At 54.1% G+C, this 20,384-nt stretch overlaps 8 protein-coding genes across 8 annotated transcripts; 6 read left to right on the top strand and 2 right to left on the bottom strand.

Annotated features, from left to right (window-relative positions):
- Window positions 1-306: 306 nt before the first annotated feature.
- RHO25_006812 (uncharacterized protein) lies at window positions 307-2,405 on the top strand (the record flags this gene model as incomplete). Its single annotated transcript, XM_023597609.1, has 5 exons — window positions 307-406; window positions 459-867; window positions 960-1,227; window positions 1,285-1,435; window positions 1,495-2,405. The coding sequence occupies 5 exons, from the start codon at window positions 307-309 to the stop codon at window positions 2,403-2,405; spliced, it is 1,839 nt and encodes a 612-aa protein (XP_023452000.1).
- A 962-nt stretch (window positions 2,406-3,367) lies between these two features.
- On the top strand, window positions 3,368-6,388 carry RHO25_006811 (uncharacterized protein; the record flags this gene model as incomplete). Its single annotated transcript, XM_023597608.1, has 1 exon — window positions 3,368-6,388. The coding sequence occupies one exon, from the start codon at window positions 3,368-3,370 to the stop codon at window positions 6,386-6,388; it is 3,021 nt and encodes a 1,006-aa protein (XP_023451694.1).
- A 1,563-nt stretch (window positions 6,389-7,951) lies between these two features.
- RHO25_006810 (uncharacterized protein) lies at window positions 7,952-9,568 on the top strand (the record flags this gene model as incomplete). The annotated part of the gene is made up of 1 exon (XM_023597607.2): window positions 7,952-9,568. One exon carries the CDS (start codon window positions 7,952-7,954, stop codon window positions 9,566-9,568), a length of 1,617 nt encoding a protein of 538 aa, XP_023453101.1.
- Window positions 9,569-10,904: 1,336 nt separating this feature from the next.
- RHO25_006809 (uncharacterized protein) lies at window positions 10,905-12,218 on the top strand (the record flags this gene model as incomplete). Its single annotated transcript, XM_023597606.2, has 1 exon — window positions 10,905-12,218. The coding sequence occupies one exon, from the start codon at window positions 10,905-10,907 to the stop codon at window positions 12,216-12,218; it is 1,314 nt and encodes a 437-aa protein (XP_023451688.1).
- An 803-nt stretch (window positions 12,219-13,021) lies between these two features.
- Window positions 13,022-13,605, bottom strand: RHO25_006808 (uncharacterized protein; the record flags this gene model as incomplete). The annotated part of the gene is made up of 2 exons (XM_023597605.2): window positions 13,022-13,037; window positions 13,091-13,605. The coding sequence occupies 2 exons, from the start codon at window positions 13,603-13,605 to the stop codon at window positions 13,022-13,024; spliced, it is 531 nt and encodes a 176-aa protein (XP_023451691.1).
- A 1,399-nt stretch (window positions 13,606-15,004) lies between these two features.
- On the top strand, window positions 15,005-17,035 carry RHO25_006807 (uncharacterized protein; the record flags this gene model as incomplete). Its single annotated transcript, XM_023597604.2, has 1 exon — window positions 15,005-17,035. The coding sequence occupies one exon, from the start codon at window positions 15,005-15,007 to the stop codon at window positions 17,033-17,035; it is 2,031 nt and encodes a 676-aa protein (XP_023451690.1).
- Window positions 17,036-17,560: 525 nt separating this feature from the next.
- RHO25_006806 (uncharacterized protein) lies at window positions 17,561-18,694 on the top strand (the record flags this gene model as incomplete). Its single annotated transcript, XM_023597603.2, has 2 exons — window positions 17,561-17,577; window positions 17,641-18,694. 2 exons carry the CDS (start codon window positions 17,561-17,563, stop codon window positions 18,692-18,694), a joined length of 1,071 nt encoding a protein of 356 aa, XP_023452447.1.
- Window positions 18,695-19,262: 568 nt separating this feature from the next.
- RHO25_006805 (uncharacterized protein) lies at window positions 19,263-20,201 on the bottom strand (the record flags this gene model as incomplete). The annotated part of the gene is made up of 1 exon (XM_023597602.1): window positions 19,263-20,201. One exon carries the CDS (start codon window positions 20,199-20,201, stop codon window positions 19,263-19,265), a length of 939 nt encoding a protein of 312 aa, XP_023452448.1.
- Between the last annotated feature and the right edge of the window lie 183 nt (window positions 20,202-20,384).

Below are 20,384 nucleotides of genomic sequence, written 5' to 3'. Positions count from 1 at the left end.
AACACCACTCTTCCCAAGTGGTGGAATCTGGGGTAGTATGGGGTAGAAATCCAGATCAACAGCGATTCATTGCTGCCAATTGGTGGCAAACCTCTTTCACTTCCCGCCTCCGCACACAAGTATGCATCCAAAGCAATGAGAGATTGTCCGGTTCAACGACAGCCTCGTGCTGGTGGAGAATAGCCACGATGGACGAGCAAGCCATTGAACCATTAGCGCATCCGAGGAACCAGCATATGAACCTGCTTTGAGATATATAGCATAAGACATGTCGCCAACTTGATCCGGATTATCAAGTTCCTCGAGATGCATCTTCCCACGCTCAGCATCCTCGGCCTCGCCACACACGTTTCAGCCTCGCTGTATTCAGCAGGCGATACACTGAGTATCAGTGCACGTTCCGCACGTACGTTCAATGCGATGTCGGCGAGGAGACCTGGCTAACGGACTACATACAGGCGGCTACGCCCCGGATCTTGCCATCAGCGGTGGAGTGCTTACATCAAAATGGATCGAAGGGACAAAATACACACAAATCGTCGAATTCGTGGTGACTAATAACCACCCGGCCAACTCGCTCACTCTCGCTGACACTTTGAATATCACTTTGAAGTCGAATAACCTAGAATTGGTCCAATCTGCAACCCTCACACGCTTGGCACCAAAGCAGGCTGCCGTGGTGCAGCTCGGCGTTCGCAATTTGCCCAACACACCTGCCGGCTCTACATGCAGCGGCACGATTGTTGCGACATACGGACAAGGATACGGGCCTGTAATCACCAGAGATCAGACGATAACCGGCATTTGTGGCATACCAGACTATACTGCAGATACTGGCAGTCTCAGTCATCACTGGAATCCTGACTGGTACGTAAACCGAATTCAGGTCGTGCCTACTGATAGAACGAGCTCCAATCTGTGATCTCCGAGATACAATAAGCTGACTACTGGTTCTGAAGGTACAATAATGTAAAGTTCGGTATCTTTATTCACTGGGGACTGTACTCAGCGCCGGCGTTCGGCAACGCGACGCCTGTTGAAGACTACTCCGAATGGTACTGGTGTCGCCAGCACGATCCAAACTACAGAACAAAGACATATCAATATCACGAGAAGACTTATGGCAAAGACTTCAACTACGATCAATTCATGGCAAACTTCACAGATACTGGCTACGATCCTGTAGCATGGGTCAACCTATTTGCAGCAGCTGGTGCTCGATATATGGTAAGCGAGGCTGGTGGAAGGTATCTTTCTGTTCTAAACCAGAACTAACGCTCGAAGGTTCCTGTTACGAAACATCATGACGGCTTTGCACTTTTCAACACATCGCCCCAGGTCAGCAGACGCTCGTTCATGTATTACGGGCCAAAGAAGGATCTCATCGGCCCTCTGCTTGCAGCAGCCAAGCAATACCAGCCACAGATTCGACGAGGTATGTCCTAGCAGTGTGTGCCGAGCTACGTCCAAACCAGTTGCTAATGGTATCTTCAGGAACCTACTTCAGTATGCCAGAATGGTACAACCCTCAGTATGCTCAGTACAAGAACCCAGACCCCAATTGGGCAGGCGGTTGCTTCGGAGCTGATAATGTCAACCCATACACCAAAGCCCCACTTGAGTACACTGGCCACGTCCAGGTGAACGACTATGTGACCGGTCTCCAGCTGCCACAGATGAATGAATTGGCATACAACTACGAAACCGAGCTCATGTGGTGTGACATTGGAGGAGCAAACAACGCAACCATTTTCGCATCAAAATGGCTCAACTGGGCTCGTGATCAAGGACGACAAGTAACATTCAACAACCGATGTGGAATTGGAGGTGACTTCCAGACACCCGAATATGCCACTAATACGGACACCGTCGTCGCCAAATGGGAAAGTAATCGCGGAATGGATCCTTTCTCCTTCGGCTACAACTACAAGACACCTGACAGCGAGTACCTCAATGGAAACGACATCGTCCAAAGCCTCGTCGATATCGTTAGCAAGAATGGCAATTTCCTCCTCGATATTGGGCCCAAGCACGACGGAAGCATTCCAGATATCATGCAGAAAGGCCTGAGAGATGCTGGAAGCTGGATCATTCCGCATGGAGAATCCATTTACGATACGAGGTACTGGAGTGTTACTCCTGGAAAGGGCAATTTCCGGTATACCACCACGAAAGACGCTTTCTATATTCACTACTTGACGAAGCCGGGTTCGAGCATCACCATCACGGATCCAGTTCCGTGGTTGCCTGGCGATACTGTCACCGTCCTCGGTGGTTCGCAGAATGGTAAAGTGGTGCAGGCCACGAAGTCGGGCAACAACTTGGTGTTGCAGCTGAATGATGCTATCATCAATGGGGATAAATACGTCTGGACTTTCAAGCTCGCGTATACGAGTAATTACTAGCGGTGAGGACGTCATATCGATCAGAATAATATATTGAAATATGTGATTACATGAATGAATGCATAACGAGAGATGTTGAGGTCCCACCTGCAGGCCGGGTTGTCCAACTGTGTTGTAAAAGCCTGGCGAGTGCAGAAAACTGTCAGCCTTACACCTTGAAACTCCGCATGACAAGACCATGGTAGTGTAGTTGGAACATGCAGACAGAGCATATAATGTCTCAGGGCAGCAGTTTCCGTTCGGCTAGACAGTGTCGCAGAAATTGCTGACCGACGCGACATGTTTGCCACTTCCAGCTTGCACGATGTTCGACATTGCTAGGCCTTCCCAGTAGCCTGAAGTTCCTACGCGAATGTGTCGAACGGCAACAGCTGCAGCGGCGAAGCTCTTTGTCTCATCTTTCCCATCACGCTTTGCTGGCGCGGCATAGAGTGGTGTCGGATGGAGTGCTGTACAGCAGTCGGTATGCGCTCCGATCTCAACAGACCAATAAATCTCCTCAATCATGTGTATACTTCCACGAAAGCGCCATCGTTCTATGTCGGAACACGATCCGGCCGCGTCGCGCTTCATTCACTTCGTTCTTTTCTTGGCGGCATCGGTCCGACGATTATTCCGGCAACGCTAGTTACGCGCTTGCGGGCAAGAAAGTGCCCACTCTTGCTCCTGCTCCCCAGTCTCTGCTGTTTGCCGACTGCTCGCTCAAGATTTGCTCGTCTCCAACATCTACATTGTCAGCAACTGTAGGCACAACGCTACAATCTTTCTCACCAGAGTATCGATCGTAGCACTGGAAGTCCGCATCGGTGTTTCTTCCTGTCGAAACCCACGACGTCGCCGACTCGAAGCGACAAATTCATCGCATCTGGGCCCAGAAGATCTTATCGATCTTCAACATCGACTTACACCCAGCTGTGCCTGTCTGCCACCACCATCACCTCCTGATCAAGAAGACCGAAGAAATGGCTCGTTCAAGCCAGACCAGCTACCGCACTAACTCGAGCGTCAAGCCGACCGAGCGCGAAGTCCGTGCGTACCGCGTCGAACAAGCAGACCGGATCCTTCTGGAACGAGTCGCCAATGTTCGTTCCACTCTCATGCAGCCCAGAGTTGGCAAGCGATCGAGTGCCGGACCATATGCTCCTCGCGGCTCCAGTTCGGCCATCCAGACCTCCAATACCGCACAGAATCATGCCTCAGCTACCTCAAACTACAGCGCCTCCACGTTCCAAAGCTCAACCCGATATCAGTCCACCCGGAGGCAGGCCAGACGACAGCAATTCCGCCCCTTGGGTGGTGTGCACAACAGCACCTACTCGTTGTCGGCTCACCTACATGAGTCCACTTCGTATCTAGACAAGCTCGAGCGGACAGCGCAACACCAAGCGCGCAAGAATGCCGAGTCTGAGGCGATGTTCCAAGAAAACAAGCAGAGACGCGAGCAGGAGAAGAAATGGCAGTGGGATTTCGTATTCTCTCCAGAAGCGAGGAGAGCCAGCGAGGATTCGAAGGCTGCCGCTGCCAAAGTCGCCCATGCATCCGCAAATGTCGAGCACGGCCAACAGCTTCCAGCAGAGAGCAAGAGAGTGAGCTCGATCGGTGCCGCGCCTCAGGAGACTCACGACACCCAAGATCCACCAAACGAGCAAGTCTTCGCTCAGGAGACTGATCGCATCCACGCAAACGAGGCACAGCAAGCAGAGGTCGTCGAAGCCGTTCAGGTAGGAAGCATGAATGAAGAAGTTGCCCAGTATTCGCTGTTGTCATTTTCATCGAAGGTCAAAAAAGTGAAGAAGCAAATCATCGTCGGCTCAGCGTTGGCCGCGACCTTTCCAGCAGTATCTCGCCAGGTCTTCCAGCGAGTCTTGTATACCGACGGCACCCGTGCATGGATTAAGGTCCAAGTCCAAGGCAATGGAGTGGTGGAAGCTGAGGCTTTTGAGGCCTTGCCAGAAGTCCGCAAGCGGCCTTTACTCGTCGAGCACGAGCTTGAAGAACCACGCAAGCGCCAGCTCACCGCGAAACATGCATTCCAGTGCACCGAGGAGCACAAATTTGCTGATGAGATGCCCGTGGAGTTTCAGAGGGAGGACCTTGATCAGATCGATGGCTCTGTCGTCCCCGTTGAAGAAGGCAAAGAAACCTCGCCAGAAGAGCTTGACGAAGATGAACCCGCTATCGTTCTCTTCGAAGAAGGCAAAACAACTTCTGAAGAAGTTCGTGATGAGGCTGAAGTCGATGTCGTTTCTCTCCGAGAAGTTAAGACCAGCTCGGAAGAAGAGCGTGGTGAGACTGGTCTAGGTATCGTCCACGTCGAAGAAGTCAAAACCATTTCAACAGAACATCGCCATGGAGATGCTTCCGCTATCGTTCCCCACGAAGAAGCCAAAGGCGCCTCGGAAGGAGAGCATATCGAGGCTGATGCTGCCGGTTTCCACATCGAAGAACGGGAAGCCACCTCAGAAGAGGAGCGACGAGAGAAAGAAATATTAGACGTCGTCAGTTCCAACGAAGGAGCCCCACAGGAGGAGGAGGAGGAGATGGCCACTGTCGAAGATGATCACGATCCCTATCGGCGTCAGAGGATGGGGCAAAATAAGATCACATCCTCGACTAAGAGAGCCACGAACCAAAAGGGCGACTGCGTCGATTGTGGCAAACGGACATACGATCAGCCTCATGTCTGCTACAATCGACATCCAAAGAGAGCATCGTCCGGTCTATTGCACAGCCGCCAGGCTAGAATCCATGTCGATGCTAAGGGAGCTGAGAAGATACACCCCGGGATCGAGCCTGTGATCCCTCTTGTTGGCAGAGGCACCTTCGTGTCAGAGTCGGCCATGGCGTTCGCACGAAATGTCCAACTTTTCGACGCTGCGAGCAGCAAGAGAACAGCTAACGGCGAAGCTCAGCAGAACGCCACCGAAGATGACGAGGATTTGATGGACGTGGGCGAAATCAATTCTACGCCAGCCAATGCACCAACTGAACCGAGATCTCAGAGCAGCGGCGGCCATGATGTCCCGCAGCGTGAAGGGTCCATGGATGTAGTCTCGACCTTTGAGGCATTCGATGAGATGTTGCCTCCAGCAGCAACTGGGCTAAGTGCGAGGCACCAAGTATACCAAGGACCTGACAGTGGAGTGGGCAGCCTTATCAGCGACCAGGATGAAGACATGGTAATGTCTGGCACTGATGCGCAAGTGGAGGAGGAGGAGGAGGAGGAGGTAATGAGTGGTGTAGAGCATACGGCACCGCAACAGGATGTCCAGGTGCGTAAGAGTCTGTTCTTTGCAGCGCCTATCGGTCCACGCGACAACAACGACAGCAGCCACCGGCATCAGTTGATCCAAGAGTCATTGAATGCACCATCATTAGGTCAGGAGCAGTACTTCCGGAGGCCAGCTCACTGGCCAGGAGACAGGGACGGCGATATCGACATGATCGATGATACACCATCCACTAGACAAGCACCAGCCCGTCATGGTCGAAGCCGACCTCAAGCTGAAGACCGCTATGGCAATATTGACATGCCCGATGCCTCAGCCGCTCCGTCTCAACTTCCACGACGGCAGAACAATCGCGCCCGTGACCATCGCCAATTCGTCGGGGATCGCCAATTCGTCGATCGCCAGTACAATGCTATCATGAGCCACACCAGAACCGCACCGAACCGCCAACCACTTCGGATGAGAGACACCAACTTCTCGGACTCTGGCCGACGGGGCGCTCATCAACATTATCGCCCGCAGCGCAGCCTAAGCACCACGCCGTCAACCCAGCACAACCTCTACCGCGAAGATTATGCGCGTCAACGGATGGCAGCAGATGCTCAACGCCGGGCTGGCGCGAGGGGTGCCGACCGTCCACCACGTCGGAATGCCACACCAAGCCGGACCAATGAGAATGACATCGGTCTCCGCATCAGAGGCGCTGCCAAGATGAGAGGCGAGAGCATGCGTGATGGACGGTATGCTGATTGAATTCAAGGTCGGATTGGCGAGAGTGAGGTCCAGCGTGAGGCTTGGTTGATGACTGAATGTCGCCCGAAGCTCATGTGAATCGAAGTCGATCGATGCCGCTTATGTGAACGACGATTTGCCACCCTGCACAAGGATGGTATCCGAGGCCGACGCTGGTGCGAGAGGTATCCTGATTGCTGGCCACCAAAAGACAAAACCACACGCCAAGTACAATGTCTGCTGGACTGGAGGAGGTCGCTCTAAGCACCACCACTAATTGCAGACTGTCAGTATTCTTGGCTTGCAACTGAGCCCGCGAAGAAAACCAAAAAGGAAAAGACGACCAAGACCCGCCAGAGAATGCCACATCTGTAGGACTGGAGGAGGTCGCTGTAAGCACCATCACTACCTGCAGAGTTCCAGTATGGAAGGCGTGCAAATGGACCTGGAGACAAAAAGTACGCCAGAAAGTACCTGTAGGGCTTGAGGAGGTCGCTGTAAGCACCACCACTTCCCGCAGGTGTTCGGTATTCTTGACCCGAAACTGGCGTGAAGACGAGAGCACAAACAAAAATGACAAACCCATGACCAGAAATATCAAGTCTGTGGCCGCTCGAGGAGGTCGCTCTCAGCACCACCACGTCCCGCAGACTTGAGTACTGCTGGCATGAAGACGGGCAAGAAGGGAAAACGAAACCAAATAAAGAAAGATAAAAGAAATCAGGACCGTAATGATCAGATCTGTGGCGATTGACGAGGTCGCTGTATGCACCACCACTTCCTGCAGATTCTCAGCATCATTAGCGGGTGGGTGTGAATATGGAGCGAGGGGCATGAAGTCGGAGTGCGAATGTCGGTCGAATGGAAAAGAGAGATCGGATGAGATCGTGGTATCTGTGAGCTGGTGGGTCGGTGTAAGCACTGTATCTTGCCGCGGAGCTTTGACGTGTATTGGACAGGGAGCTTGGGTGTAATCGAGTGCTATGGGTCAGGTGCTCGGAGTTCTTGCTGTTGCTCGAAGACCGGCTGAATGTTGGCATTGTTTGCGTTCCTGGTATCATGTTAATGGTATGATCATGATTACCCTCTTTTGTGTAACATCGAATTGAGGCCATCTCAGCCTCGTATTCGTCCATTCGAGCAACGCAACATGAGAAGCTGATTTTGAACCGCTCTGAACGGACTTTGCACGATATATGAGCAGTAGTGAGGCATTCCCGGTTCTGACAGACGCCATCGGCACGTGTCGAAGAGGTTTGACAGCTTCGTCCGACCAGTCAGGAGGAAATGTCGTCTCTAGTCATGGCGTGCAGGAAGCTAGTGCAGGGCTCTGTGCGTGGTCCAGGGGCAGAGTCGGCATTGGGGCCCAATAATTTCGCCTGTCCGGCAGTATATTGGAATAAATTATCACCGTCGCTCCCCTCAATCGGGGAACCGTTGTTGCTGGTTTGGGCCATTCGGAAGACGTTGTTTCAGCGCGCATACAGCGACAGTCCCAGGGAAGCGGCTGTGGGCCAAGGAGCAACGGCGGTGTGGAGAAGCGCCGTTTCGCAATCTGAACCGGAGCGGAATCTTGTTCCTGCCATGCCGCAGCTGGCGGGCTCCTCGTCGGCCGCGTCTTCCTCCTCCACCACCATCTCGGTCTTTGCGCGCTTCAAGAGACAGCAGAGCAACGGCGGCAGCAGCCATGCCAACAAGAGCGTGACGAATCTCAGTGTGGATGCCGACGACGGCCCAGTGGAGTGGAGAGGCGGCAAGCTCATCCAGCACGAGCGAGCGCCGCGCACCGCCCACCACCACCCGCACCGCCGCGACAGTAGCATTCTCAGCTTGACCACCAGCGTCACCGACAGCGCCAAAGGCTTTGGCGCCAATGTGCGACGGAGCGTGAGCCTGCGATCCCACCGCACCAACGGCAGCACCAGTGGCTCGTCCCTGGGCAACAGCACTGCGAGGAGTCCGAGCATAATCACAACACACCAGTCCTTTACACCATTGACACCGGATACCACGATTGAGCAACTCGAAGGCGAGGACAAGGCCTTGTCTCCTCCCTCACACGCGCCGCCTGCGCCTCCCATCGTCAAGCGGAAGATCTCCCTCACCGCCAGAGGGCTCTCCCACAAATTTAAGTCAACCGAGAACCTCCACCGTCTCCACAGCGCTTCAACTGCCGCTCCTTTCTCACCGCCTAGATCAGACCCTCGCGCCTCCATGCTGGTCTCTACACAGCCTGCCCATGCCCCTCTGGGCAGGAAGAACTCCGATCAGAACCGACCTGGTCTACAGCCTCAGGCCAGCTTCACGCGGGACATTTCATCCTCGCATAGCAATGGCGCGCCTCTACAGCCGGTACCGAGCCTCCCCCAGGGCATGGCAGCAGCAGGACCTCTGAATCCCAGTACAATCTACACACAAATACATGAGACGTCAGCGAAGCGCATCGCGACGATAGACTACATGAGAAAGCTTCACGAGGGGGACATATTCTACTTTGGCACGATTCACTACTCGCAATCAGCGCTGCATGGTATGCCTTCGATGCACGCGTACAAGCTAGGACGGAGAGCGACGAATTACTTCTTGCTCGGCCACAGTCTGCCTGCGTTACTGGATCTGAACTCTAACACACCATTGGAGTATTTGCGAGCGCTGTCTGCTCTTCTCACCGAATTTGAGACCTATCAATCCTTATGCGGGTGGGATGCGAGTGGAAACGTGGTTAAGAACAGCCGTATGGGCGGAATGTTCAAGAGTGGAATACGAGGCAGCAAGGGCCGTCGTTCTAGTACCGCGATCGCCCCTCTTGACCTCTCCCTCGAGACGAAGCCAGATCTTCTTGGAATCGCGCACAAAGATGCCAACCCACACTCTCCTTCCGACATGTCCTCGACTATCAACCCTACAGGGCACGAATTTCAGTTCCTCCTCACACCGCATGTACCATTCGAGCCAGATTTCAGCACGACGCTCGGGACGCTGTGCGATACTCTTATGGATGTGTACGGAAAACTCATGGATCTCGTTTCTGGGCCCGAGCATTGTAATCCGACACTCATTGACGCCTTCTCGAAAGCAGACAAAGCGATCAGGAAAATCATGGTGGCGAATGTGGCGCGAGAGTTTGAGGATACGACAAGAGCGGGCGTGAAAAGCGAGATTGCGGGGCTGGGCAAACTGACGCTCGGCGGTCTCATGTAGGACATGGGCTGTGAGCGTCAATTGGTATTAATGATGGAGAAAGGGGAGGAGGAATATGAAGTGGAGGAGAACGCAGAGCAGCAGGAAGAAAGGCTGTCAGCGGCACTGCTCAGGGATGTTTGAGATTTTGCGCAATGGACACGACCACGGATATATTGGAACGACGACTATGACACGGGAACTCGGCCAGGTGGATTCGCTGGGAATGGCTATGGCTGTGTAATACTGGATGTGATACCCCCTTTTCATTTCTATCTGCACACAGGCGTCTGAGGGAGTCGGCAACGACGTGGGATCTTATTGCGATAGCAGCCGCATGTGGTCGATGCACGGAAGTGCGGGTAGAGGCTGGGCACGCAGAGGAGGACTGTTGTAGTAAAGGGTTAAACATAATGCACATATTTTTCGTTAACTTCGATCTCGATGATTGCAATTGCGGCCTCTCTTCGCGCTCAGTGTCCAGTGGAGATTACGAGAGAAAATGCACAGGTTGCCTCATTGCCCAGCATGTACATGTACCGCCGTACCTAGCAGCGTGTACCACAGCTGGCGGCGGACAGCGTTTCGTGGCACAACCAGGTCAGCTGCAGGTACGGATTTGCGCATTTTGCACACGTGTGACGAGCGCATCGAGCTCTGTGCATCATCGCTCCGCACTTCACCTGCACCTCATCCGCTGCGTGTGGTATATGCTGTAAGCACTGCTCGGCTTAAGCAGCACTCCACGGCAACTCGGCCTCGCGCCTTTGCATCCGCTCGGCTTAAACCACCGCTCTGCGCTTGTCCCGCCTGCCAGAAGGCCACATGATTGGCACGGACGCCGAATCCACGGCCAACCATGACCAAAATTTTCCAATGCCACTCAGCACTCGCAAAGCCGAATGGACGGGTTATCAGCAGCGCCTCGCACAATTTTATGCCGCGCACTGCATACGACGATTATGTCTGCGTCGGCGTGGACCACGGCGCGAGCGCTGTGATATCGCTGCAGCCAAACCGCAAACAGGCGCGGAATCAGGCGGTAGGGCGCAAATAACATCAGAGTCGCTTCGAAAAGCAAGACGAGAAATGCGTGTTATGACTCCCCTTGCGGGGGGTTTATAGGTAAGACCGTGAACCGCCCGCTGCCAGCTCGCCTTTGTCTGTCTATACGTCAAGCGCCCCTCGCTGTCTGCCCGCCCTCTTATTGTGCACTGCCGCCTTTCCAACACTGCTCAGTGGCACTTTCCAGCGAACCATTTGCCTTTTCAAGGAAGCCTAGACTTCACCACCGGGCGGCCTACAGTCTACTCAAAAGCATTACTCACCCAGCACGACTCAGCAAGACACCACCACCATGGCTCCAGTCGCTCTCACTCCAGATCAGTCGGGCACATCGACGCCCACCTCGACATCTGCCTCTGCCCTCACCCAGGCCGGCATCAAGCATGCTCTCAATGGCAGCGCCGCCGCCAATGGCTCCGAACAGCAGCAACCCCTCGACACGTCCCTCATGACCTACACCTACACATCAACCCCACGAACCGTCCCCGAACCCGACTCAGCAGAGACCAAAGCCCAAAAGACATGCACCGACCACATGGTCTCAGCACGATGGACCATCGAAAACGGCTGGGACGCACCTGAGCTGAAGCCATACGGCCCCCTGGCCATCATGCCCACCGCCAGCGTCCTCCACTACGCAACCGAATGCTTCGAAGGCCTCAAACTCTACCGTGGCTTCGACGGCCGCCTTCGCCTCTTCCGCGTCTCACGAAACTGCCAACGAATGCTCAAGAGTGCCCGCCGCATCGCCCTCCCAGACTTCGACCCAAAAGAGTTGGAGAAAATGATCATCGCACTCTGTGCCACAGATGGAGACAAATGGCTCCCTAAAGAACGTGCAGGACACTTCCTCTACATCCGCCCCACCCTCATCGCAACAGACGCCGCTCTGGGTGTGCAACGTCCTCGCGAAGCTCTTCTCTATGTCATAATCGCCTGCTTCCCAGATATGAGCAAGAGTTTTCCACCTGCCCTCAACGGCTCTGCAAACGGCACACAAGCGAAGCCCGGTCTCAAACTCCTCGCTAGCAACGAAGATACCATTCGTGCATGGCCTGGTGGTTTCGGATACGCCAAACTCGGCGCAAACTATGGTCCTTCCCTCGTCGCCCAAGGCGAAGCCCGCAGCCGCGGATTCGACCAAGTCCTCTGGCTCTTTGGCAAAGAATGCTACGTCACCGAAGCCGGTGCCTCAAATTTCTTCCTCGTCTGGAGAAACCGCGAATCGGGTAAACTTCAACTCGTCACTGCACCGCTGGAAGAACGTATTATTCTCGAAGGTGTCACTCGTGCTTCTATCCTCGAACTCGCAAAATCCCGCCTCAGCAAATCGATCGGAGACCTTGAAGAAGTCGAAGTCTTCGAACAGAGATTCACAATGGATGATATCCTGGAAGCCGCGAAGGAGGGGAGATTAATCGAGGCTTTTGCCGCGGGGACTGCGTTCTTTGTTGCGCCGATTGGGTTGATCCATTTCAGGAATAAGGATTTGGAGGTTCCGATGAGTGAGGGCGAGACGGGCGCTTATGCTAAGGCGATTAAGAGTTGGTTGGTGAATATTATGTATGGGAAGGAGGAGCATGAGTGGGGGGTTTTGGTGAAGTGAAGTTGTGGTTTTGCTTACTGGGGAAATTGATTAGTGAGCTACCTGACACCTTAGCAGCCTAGTGCCGGGGGTTGGTGTGTGAACGGAAAAGTGCATTTGGATGGCGAATGGGACCGTTTCTTGGGTGGGAGCGAAATATATGACGAGTTGGGATCTAGAGATTTGTTGAATAGTTTGGGTATGAAAGCTATGGACCGACATGACGGCAGAGTTCTTGAGTGGTTTTCCTCCTTTGTGCCCTTGGAACCATCTGCTCCAGATGGGGTCTGACGCTGACGCTCTCTCGGCTATGGTGGTGATGTTGAAGATGTAGAACGCTTCCCGTGCCAATGATTGTTCAGGTACTTGTAATGCGGACTTACTTAACCCAGTTGCCATAGTAGGTGCTGCACCCGCCCTGTCAAAACCACAGCAGCTGAATTTGGGAAGCATTTCGGTTGCTGCGCATGCTGTCTTGGTGTTGTTTTTTGCGCGAACAAGGATGCGCGTGTAAGCCTACCGCTCGTATGTGAAGAACTTGCCTTGCCTTTGACTAGCAACGTATCGACACGGCCAACGACAGGAGATTGACCGCCAGAAGCAGGAGCGCATGGATTCGGGAAGTTCAAAGACATGTCCATCACCGTCGCCAGAGTTCAGCGCACCTTGAGCCAGTTTACTGTTCGGTCGTTGTATGTCGCGACACGATTGCGTGAAGAGGTTGGGGTCCAAAGCGGATCGTTGCGTGCTTTCCTCGGAGTCGTGATTGCCATTTGTGTAGCTTGACAGGCAGTTGCGATTTCTCGACCTCACCTTCTCGATCTTCACGTCTGCTGCTCTCTACAATTTCGTCAACAACCTGTAACGCAGCAACTCGAAAAGTCACAACTTACCCAAACGCGACTTTGAGCTCTTTCACCGAGACTGTGGAGAGGTACACTGTGAGCACCGGTACGTTCCTTTTCTTGGTTTCACTTCCCTGAGCCTGGCCCATCACCTCAAACGCGTCGTCCGAAGACTCGTCGTCTTGCTCGCCGCCACCACCAGCGGTTGCACTGGAGCCCTTCTCACCTCTCTTGGTCTTATCGTCGCCATTATTCCCATGTCTCGGAATGTCATCCAACCTGGAGCTCAGAGCAGAATATTGGTACACAGGTACCTTTCTGGCCACCAGATCGCGCTTGGCGATTTCGACAATACTCACCAGCTTGCCTGCTGCTTTGGGAGAGGTAGCTGTGATCGCAACTACAACGGGCAGTGCGGCAGCGGTAGTGTCATCCTGGCGTGTGGTCATCATGACCAGCTTTCCAACCACGGCCGAAGTGCGGCTCGAAATTTGTGTTCCTGATGCTACCCCAAACTTCTCCATGGCATACTTGCCCTGCAACGACGGCTCTTCAAACGCCATGTTGCTTCAGAGTTTTTCTTCCAGCCTGCCTGCCTAGCAACAGCACGTCGGGGTGTTGCGAGCTACGCGGCGTTGGGGAGAGTTTGAAACTCTCACTGCTGGGAGCTCTGGAGATTGGAAGCCTGGCGCGCGAGTCGGAGTGCAGAGCCAAAGAAAGGACTCCTGCCCAGCCGCGGAGGAGAGTTACTTGCTCAGAGTCGCGTCAACCACCACCGCGTGCTGGATCCGGTATTCCGGAATAGTGGTGCACTTATGGCCTGGAGCGAGCACGTGACGGGCGCAATAACAAACAGGAAAGCTGTCGCATGTGAATGAAATCGCGGAAATTTGCCAGTTCGATGTTGATGGCTTCCTATGGCTTCCGCGCCAGTCGATAACTCAATGTTGTGCTCAGACCGAGCTAAAGGCGATAGGCGAGAAGCCGGAAGAGCGCGCTGGCTGACGTGAAGGCAGACACCCCAGCTTGCGACGACACGGCGCAGGTTGTCCATTACAACGAGAGCGACGAGTCACAACATCTCGACCCCGGTCCATCGCGCAAACAAACACGACTCTTTCCGCACTGCTGCGTCGTTTGTCGCTGCAACGACGCGGGCCTTGCTTACGAGCGCCGCTTGGCGATCGGCTTGGAAGCACGACAGAACATTCGGCGACGGTGGTCAGGGGGAAATAGGTGGTTATCGACCGTCCGAGGCAGCTTAGGCCCATCGCCGCTCCGCCCGAAGAAATCCAGCTTCGCGGCCTAGCGCAGCCACCCCGGCAGTGGAATCGCCTCCTACTGGCCGGCGGCGTGTGCTCCCTCGCGTCCATGCTGGAGTCTATGATCTCAAAGCAACGGCATCTAGGCTGAGAGCAGACTAGCGTCGAGCTTCTGTCGTGTCGACTGTCGCCTTGTGTGCTTCCTCCCACGACTTGCGTCGTTTCTCACCACCTCTGGACAAACGTCCAACACCTTCGACTTTGTCGCAACACCGTTTGTCGGCGCGAATCTCCTTCTAGACTTCCTCCTTTCTACTTTTGCGATTCATAGAATTGTCTTGTGTTAATAGCGACTACTTCTAATACTTTACCACCTCGTGGCCGCGCTCTGACGACCTCCGAGCTTCATCGCCCCGGCCTGATCTCCGCCCCGACCTCACGCCCGACCTCGCCAGAGCTTGGAACGCGACGTTGGACTGCCGCCACCACCGGTCAACGCCCACCCGTGACTGAAATAAGTCATCGACCCTCGACTGGACCCTCCTCAGACCTCGACGGTCTCGCACAATCACTTGCGACACACTCATGCGACGCCGATAAGGCCGACTTTCCGTCGCAAACATAATTGACAAGAGCTCTTTGGAGGCAGCAGCTTCTTGGCTTTCAGTGCGACGTCGCTGGAGCCTTGCGCGCCAACAACATGCAGAGCATCTTCCGTTTGCCCTGGTGCAGCGAGCACCAACTCAAGCTGTCTGAGAAGGCGAGCCTCGACAAGATGCGGCCCATGGTAGAAATACCGGTGCTGCAAGACTTGAAGAGAAAGCGCTCAGATGGCCCCGACGCGGTCTCTGCCGGACAAACGATGCCCATCTCGAAGAAGCAACAAATGGACTTTGTACGACAATTCTCGCCGACCACCACTTCACTTCAGGCTCCTGCACAGAATCCACTCAACTCTTCGACTCGATTCGCTTCTACTCCACTCCTGCCAAAACCAGTGGCTGCTCCTGCGACTGACGCCGAACTCGCGACTTCCGCACCCGAAAACAAGCAGCTCAGCCACCCAGCCGCTACGCAACCACCCGCAACCCTGCCAACTCCAGCTACTTCCACGACACCGCTATCGATTAAGGAGACCACGCCTATCATTATGGAAGCACCGGTCGACAAAGCTGCCCAGCTCTCAAAGGCCCAGGTGATCATCGAGACCGAACTCAATATGCAGATCCTCATGAAGCATAACGAGCTGCGCTTGATCGAGCAAGAACTGGCCAAGTGCCAGATTGCGCTCGAGCAACTGAGGCGATGCGAGCTGCGACCTTATCCTGGCACTGAGAAGCCTTCACTGGCGGTCTCGGAGGGTAAAGGCCCAGCTATCGCCACTCTTCCCGGACACTCTGTTCCTTCGCATCCTGCGCCGTACGGTGTCACAGATGGCCCTTACTCGAAGCACTATGCGCAGTGGCTGCTGCGTGATCCTCAGTTTGACTCGGTCTCACCTGAGGCACTTGCTCTGGCTGAAACACGTGTCCAAGCCTCTGGTCGGCCCGTTCGCAACAGCACTAGCAGCTTCCATGCTCCTCGAAAGTCCGCTAGTAAGACTCTTGGCACCTCGACCAGATCTTCGGAATCTCTCCACAGTCTGCCCAACTACCCTGCCGCGCCAGTCAAGGACAAGTCGCAGCCGCTTGTGCTTACTCGCTCGACTGACGGCCAACTGGTCAAGCTCATTTGCAAGAACTGCCACCGTGGTAATTTCAGCAGCATTCAAGGATTCCTCAATCACTGCCGTATAGCACACAAGGTTGACTACAAGTCGCACGATCAAGCTGCAATCGACTGTGGGCAATTACTGGATGCGGAAGAGAAGGCGAATGTGCCACCTGAGACTTTGAAGACCCACGCTCCGAAGCCAAGTGTTAGCAGGGTGTCGGCATCGTCAGCTTCAACTCCTGCCAAGGTTCAGCCCATCGCAAATGGTCTTGTACATCCGTACATCTCGCACTCTCCCTCGTCCCGTCCAAATGGAGCGGCAAATGCGAAGGCTGTGCCGAATCTCAAAACTCCGGTCCCATCATCTCACAAATCGGCATCATTCAAGGCATCTGGTCAAACCCCCATGCTATCGTCCCTATTCCAGAAGCATAACATGAAGGTTGATCTTGATCAAGCAGTTGCAGACGCAAAGGAAAAGGTGGATCTCAACGCCGATGTTGAGTTGTTGTCTCCAGACACAATCTCCGACCCGAATTCGCCGGCCACGCCCTTCGGTCCCGGTGCACGCATGCCGATGGGCAACCATGGCTATTTCGGGCAACAGCAAGGTCGCAAAGGCTTCGGCAGCAACACACAGCGTCCACGTCCTGCACCGATTGCGCCGGCGCCAGCTCGCGACTTCCACTTGCACAGCCAATTGTCGTCGCCGCAGGACCTTACTTCCGCCACTCTGAGCCCGAACACGGCGGACAGCAACCCTGGCATGGTTAGCGATCACGAGGATGACGATCACTCGATATCCGAGGAGGATGCGCCGCAGATTGAGATGCCTGATGTGAGACCACCAATGGAGACTGTCGGCCGCACTTGCGGAGACCAGATGGAACTCGATATTGTCGATGATGTGGAAATGGGTGAACGTGGTGTCATGATTAGGAGGAATAGTATGCCTGGTAACGATTTGCACGGTTTCAGGCCTGCTGGGAGCCCATCGCGGAAGATGGGTGGTAACTAAGAATGAAGACATGGCTTTCTGGAATGTCTGGTGTTACGATATACATGTCGGAAATGGTGTGCGTCGTGTGCTGCGACTTGTGTGTGTGTGATATATATGATAGAGGACTCTTTTGGGGCTCGCTTTGCTGCGTAGCTTTTCAAACCTCGCTCTCAGTCTGGACGGATAGCTAGATGCTTGATGGACGGAAATGAAACAACTCTACCCTCTGCAATTCTGCGATTCCTTTTGTCTTCTCACAATCAGTGAAGTGAGGTTCAATTGATCTTCTCTTTCACATGCTAGCAAAATGCAATGTTGATCCACCGCGTTCTGCTTGCAGTGTCGATCACGCTTGTTGATCTTGGGCGCATCTGCTTGCATCGGACACTTGGTCTGGCGTTTTCGGCTGTCCCGTCCGAAACCGAGCGCCAAGTGTTCTGTTCACTTTCGCCGTCGTCGTACAGACCACGTTCCTACCTTCGTTCGCATCTTCGCGCATGAACAAAACAGCAACAAGAGCTTGACGAGAGCAAAATCGCAAAGATGGTTTCTTGGGGGACGTAAGTCAATGATCCAACTCCCGAAACTAAAGGCGCGCGCAAGTACTGATTCACGTCCTCCAGAATCCAATCCCTCGTCCTCTTCCTCGGACCCCTCATCCTCCCCAAAGCAATAGCCTTCTACCGCAGCATCAAGAACCGGCCCTCCAATGCCTCTTCAATCAAGCCCTTATCCTCCAGCGCTTCAATCGCACTCGGAATCCTCTTCTTATCTGGCCTCGTAGCTTTCCTCTCTACTCTCCCCATCTTCGCTCCAGAGAACATTTTCCGCCTTACACAAAGTCGTCTCCACACTTCTGGCGGAGTTCTGTTAACTCGATTGGGAGCTTTACGACCTGTTACGGAAACTGATCAAAAGCTCCGCGAAGTTTTCGATGCCGGAGGATTGGAGGCGAGGTTATTGTATGTGAGATATGGACCGAATGTTTTGATTGAGAATACATTGGGTCAAGTTGGGGAGATTGATATGGGGAGGAATTTCTTTCTTTATGCGCTGCCGGGACTATTAGGACCGCATCTGGCGCATCTTTTCGCGTTGGGGATCGCGACGAGTGGGACGTGGTGTGGAACGGAGGGAGCGAAATGGAGAACTATTGCTGTGATTTTGGGATTGGTTGTTGCGGTGTTGGAAGTGTATTTTGTGGTGAATTATGATGATGCGAGGAATTTGAGGAGTGTGAGGTTTAATGATGTGGATTTTTTGTTTTGGAAGATGAGGGTTTGGAGGGGGATTGGGGTTGCGGCGGTTGATGCTGGGTTGGGGTGGTGTGTTTGGGCGCAGGCTACGGGGAGGGCGTGGGATGGTGTGGGGTCGGCGGGGGAGAGGTTGAGGGATCAGGTGAAGGTTTTGGAGGGGACGCTGTTTAAGGCGAGGGGGGTGGGGGTTATTAGGAATGGGGTTGTGAGGGATGCGGGGTTGAGGAGGAGGGTGGATGATTATTGGATGAAGGAAGGGGAGGTGATGAAGGATGTTATTGAGCAGCCGGAGGTGTTGGAGGCGCAGAGGAATGCGTTGAAGAGGATGAATGCTGCGGGCACGGCGCAGGAGGCGGAAGCATTTATTAATGTTCTGCTTGATGGCCCGTCGCCTCCGCAGCTGCCTGTTGGGAGATACTGAAGTTGATAGGTTGTATGAGTAGTATGTAACAACTGCTATTTTCGGGTTCAGCTGACTATCGAAAGCAAACGTCCGCACTGCGGCAATCCGTGGACAGGCAATGGTCATACATGTAGTGTCTCATTACTGCTACAAGTCATGTTATCAAGAACAGGCCGAACTACTGAGTTGGCGTGTCTTGGTAGCGCCCGGCCTTTCGGACACATCATGGCGGCGTCGATGTGAGCCCCACCATTCCAGACTTGTCCTACACTGCTTGTCCGGTTTCCCGCACATTGAATCACGGTTCCGGACATTGCAGCCTCATCTCCTGTCTTGACTCCAAACATGGCGTTGTGGCTGCTGACGCGCCCAGATGCAAGCCACCCTCTGGAGAAGTGTTCAGGCCGAACGGAGTGCTCACGTGGAACACTATGGAATTGTCTGATTTGGAGTGTGCAAGACCTCGTGTTCTGTCCACTCCACGAGGGCATGGTGACACTGGCTTGAGCAACGGACGTCCGACAATCCACTGCAGTTTGGTCGTATTCGTGCTTGGCGGTGTGCAATACGCCAAGAATGGCCGCGCTCACGGACGAAGCGAATGCCAGGAATTGTGCTTCTTCACGGGAACCGGCTCGCAGCCTGGTAATTCAGGCAGTGCATTTTGTGTCTCCGGAATGTGTATGAGTGATTGCCTCGTTTTGTTTTCTGCGCTGTAGTACCGAGTCCTAGGCGCAGGAGCCGCCGCAGTTTCCGCAATGCTATAGAGCGAATTGGAGATGGTAGGATCTGTTGTTGATCTTCGTGAAATGGTAGGGCGTGGGAGCCCTGGTAATGGCGAGATTTGTCGAACTTCGGGAGTGCAGGGTAGTGGAGATACTTGTCGAGCGGGAGGTGGGTATTGCACAGGTGACAAGCGTCGGGAACTGCTCCCACTAGAAAGAGACAGCGGGGAGACTTTCCGGGATGGGACGTCCAGGGTGGTGGGAGATGGCGGCAACCAGCCATTCAGCGGGGGAGTGGTGCTGCTTCCGGGAACAAGACTTGAAGGCAGGGGTGGAACTTCTGGGATTTGGGGCACCGAAGATGTGGGTGGAGTGTATGCCTGGTATTGTGCATTGTTTTGATTGCCATTGCAGCCTCCGTTGTTGTTGGTGATCGTTGATGTTCTGGAGAGGCTGGCAGTATTCGCGACCGTCGTGCTTGGGGAAAGTGGCGATATGACTTGGCTTTCCGTAGATGAGGAGCGAGTGCGTGTTGCAGGCTTGATCGATTTCAATGTCGGGGAGTGACCCATCTGCGGACGATGCGAAGGCACTTCTTGCACGGGAGGGTCTCGTTGTTTTTCAAGGTCTTCATCGCTGACAACCTTGATTGTTGGTGGGAGAAAGAACATCTGAGTGCCCAGACTCTTGTCGATGTTCCGTCGGCGTCGCTTGCGAACGAGATAGACAATTGCCAGAACGATAAGTGAAGCTACGGCTACAGAGCCAGTAGCAATGCCGACCACAACTCCATACTCCATGTTCGCAGCTGTACAGCGATAAGCGTGCAGAAACGAGGATTGCTGCGACTGTTACACGAGGATGCTGGAGGGGTGAAGAAAAGAACCAGGAAACCCAACAACCTACTGATAAGACTCCTACGGCTCCTTCATATGCACTGACTGCTGCGCCGACGCTCCATGTGTTGGTTCGCATGGCGACGC

Source organism: Cercospora beticola, chromosome 4 (genome assembly GCF_033473495.1).
Source record: "Cercospora beticola chromosome 4, complete sequence".
NCBI classification, from domain to species: domain Eukaryota; kingdom Fungi; phylum Ascomycota; class Dothideomycetes; order Mycosphaerellales; family Mycosphaerellaceae; genus Cercospora; species Cercospora beticola.
This window is presented reverse-complemented; position numbering and strand designations above follow the sequence as displayed.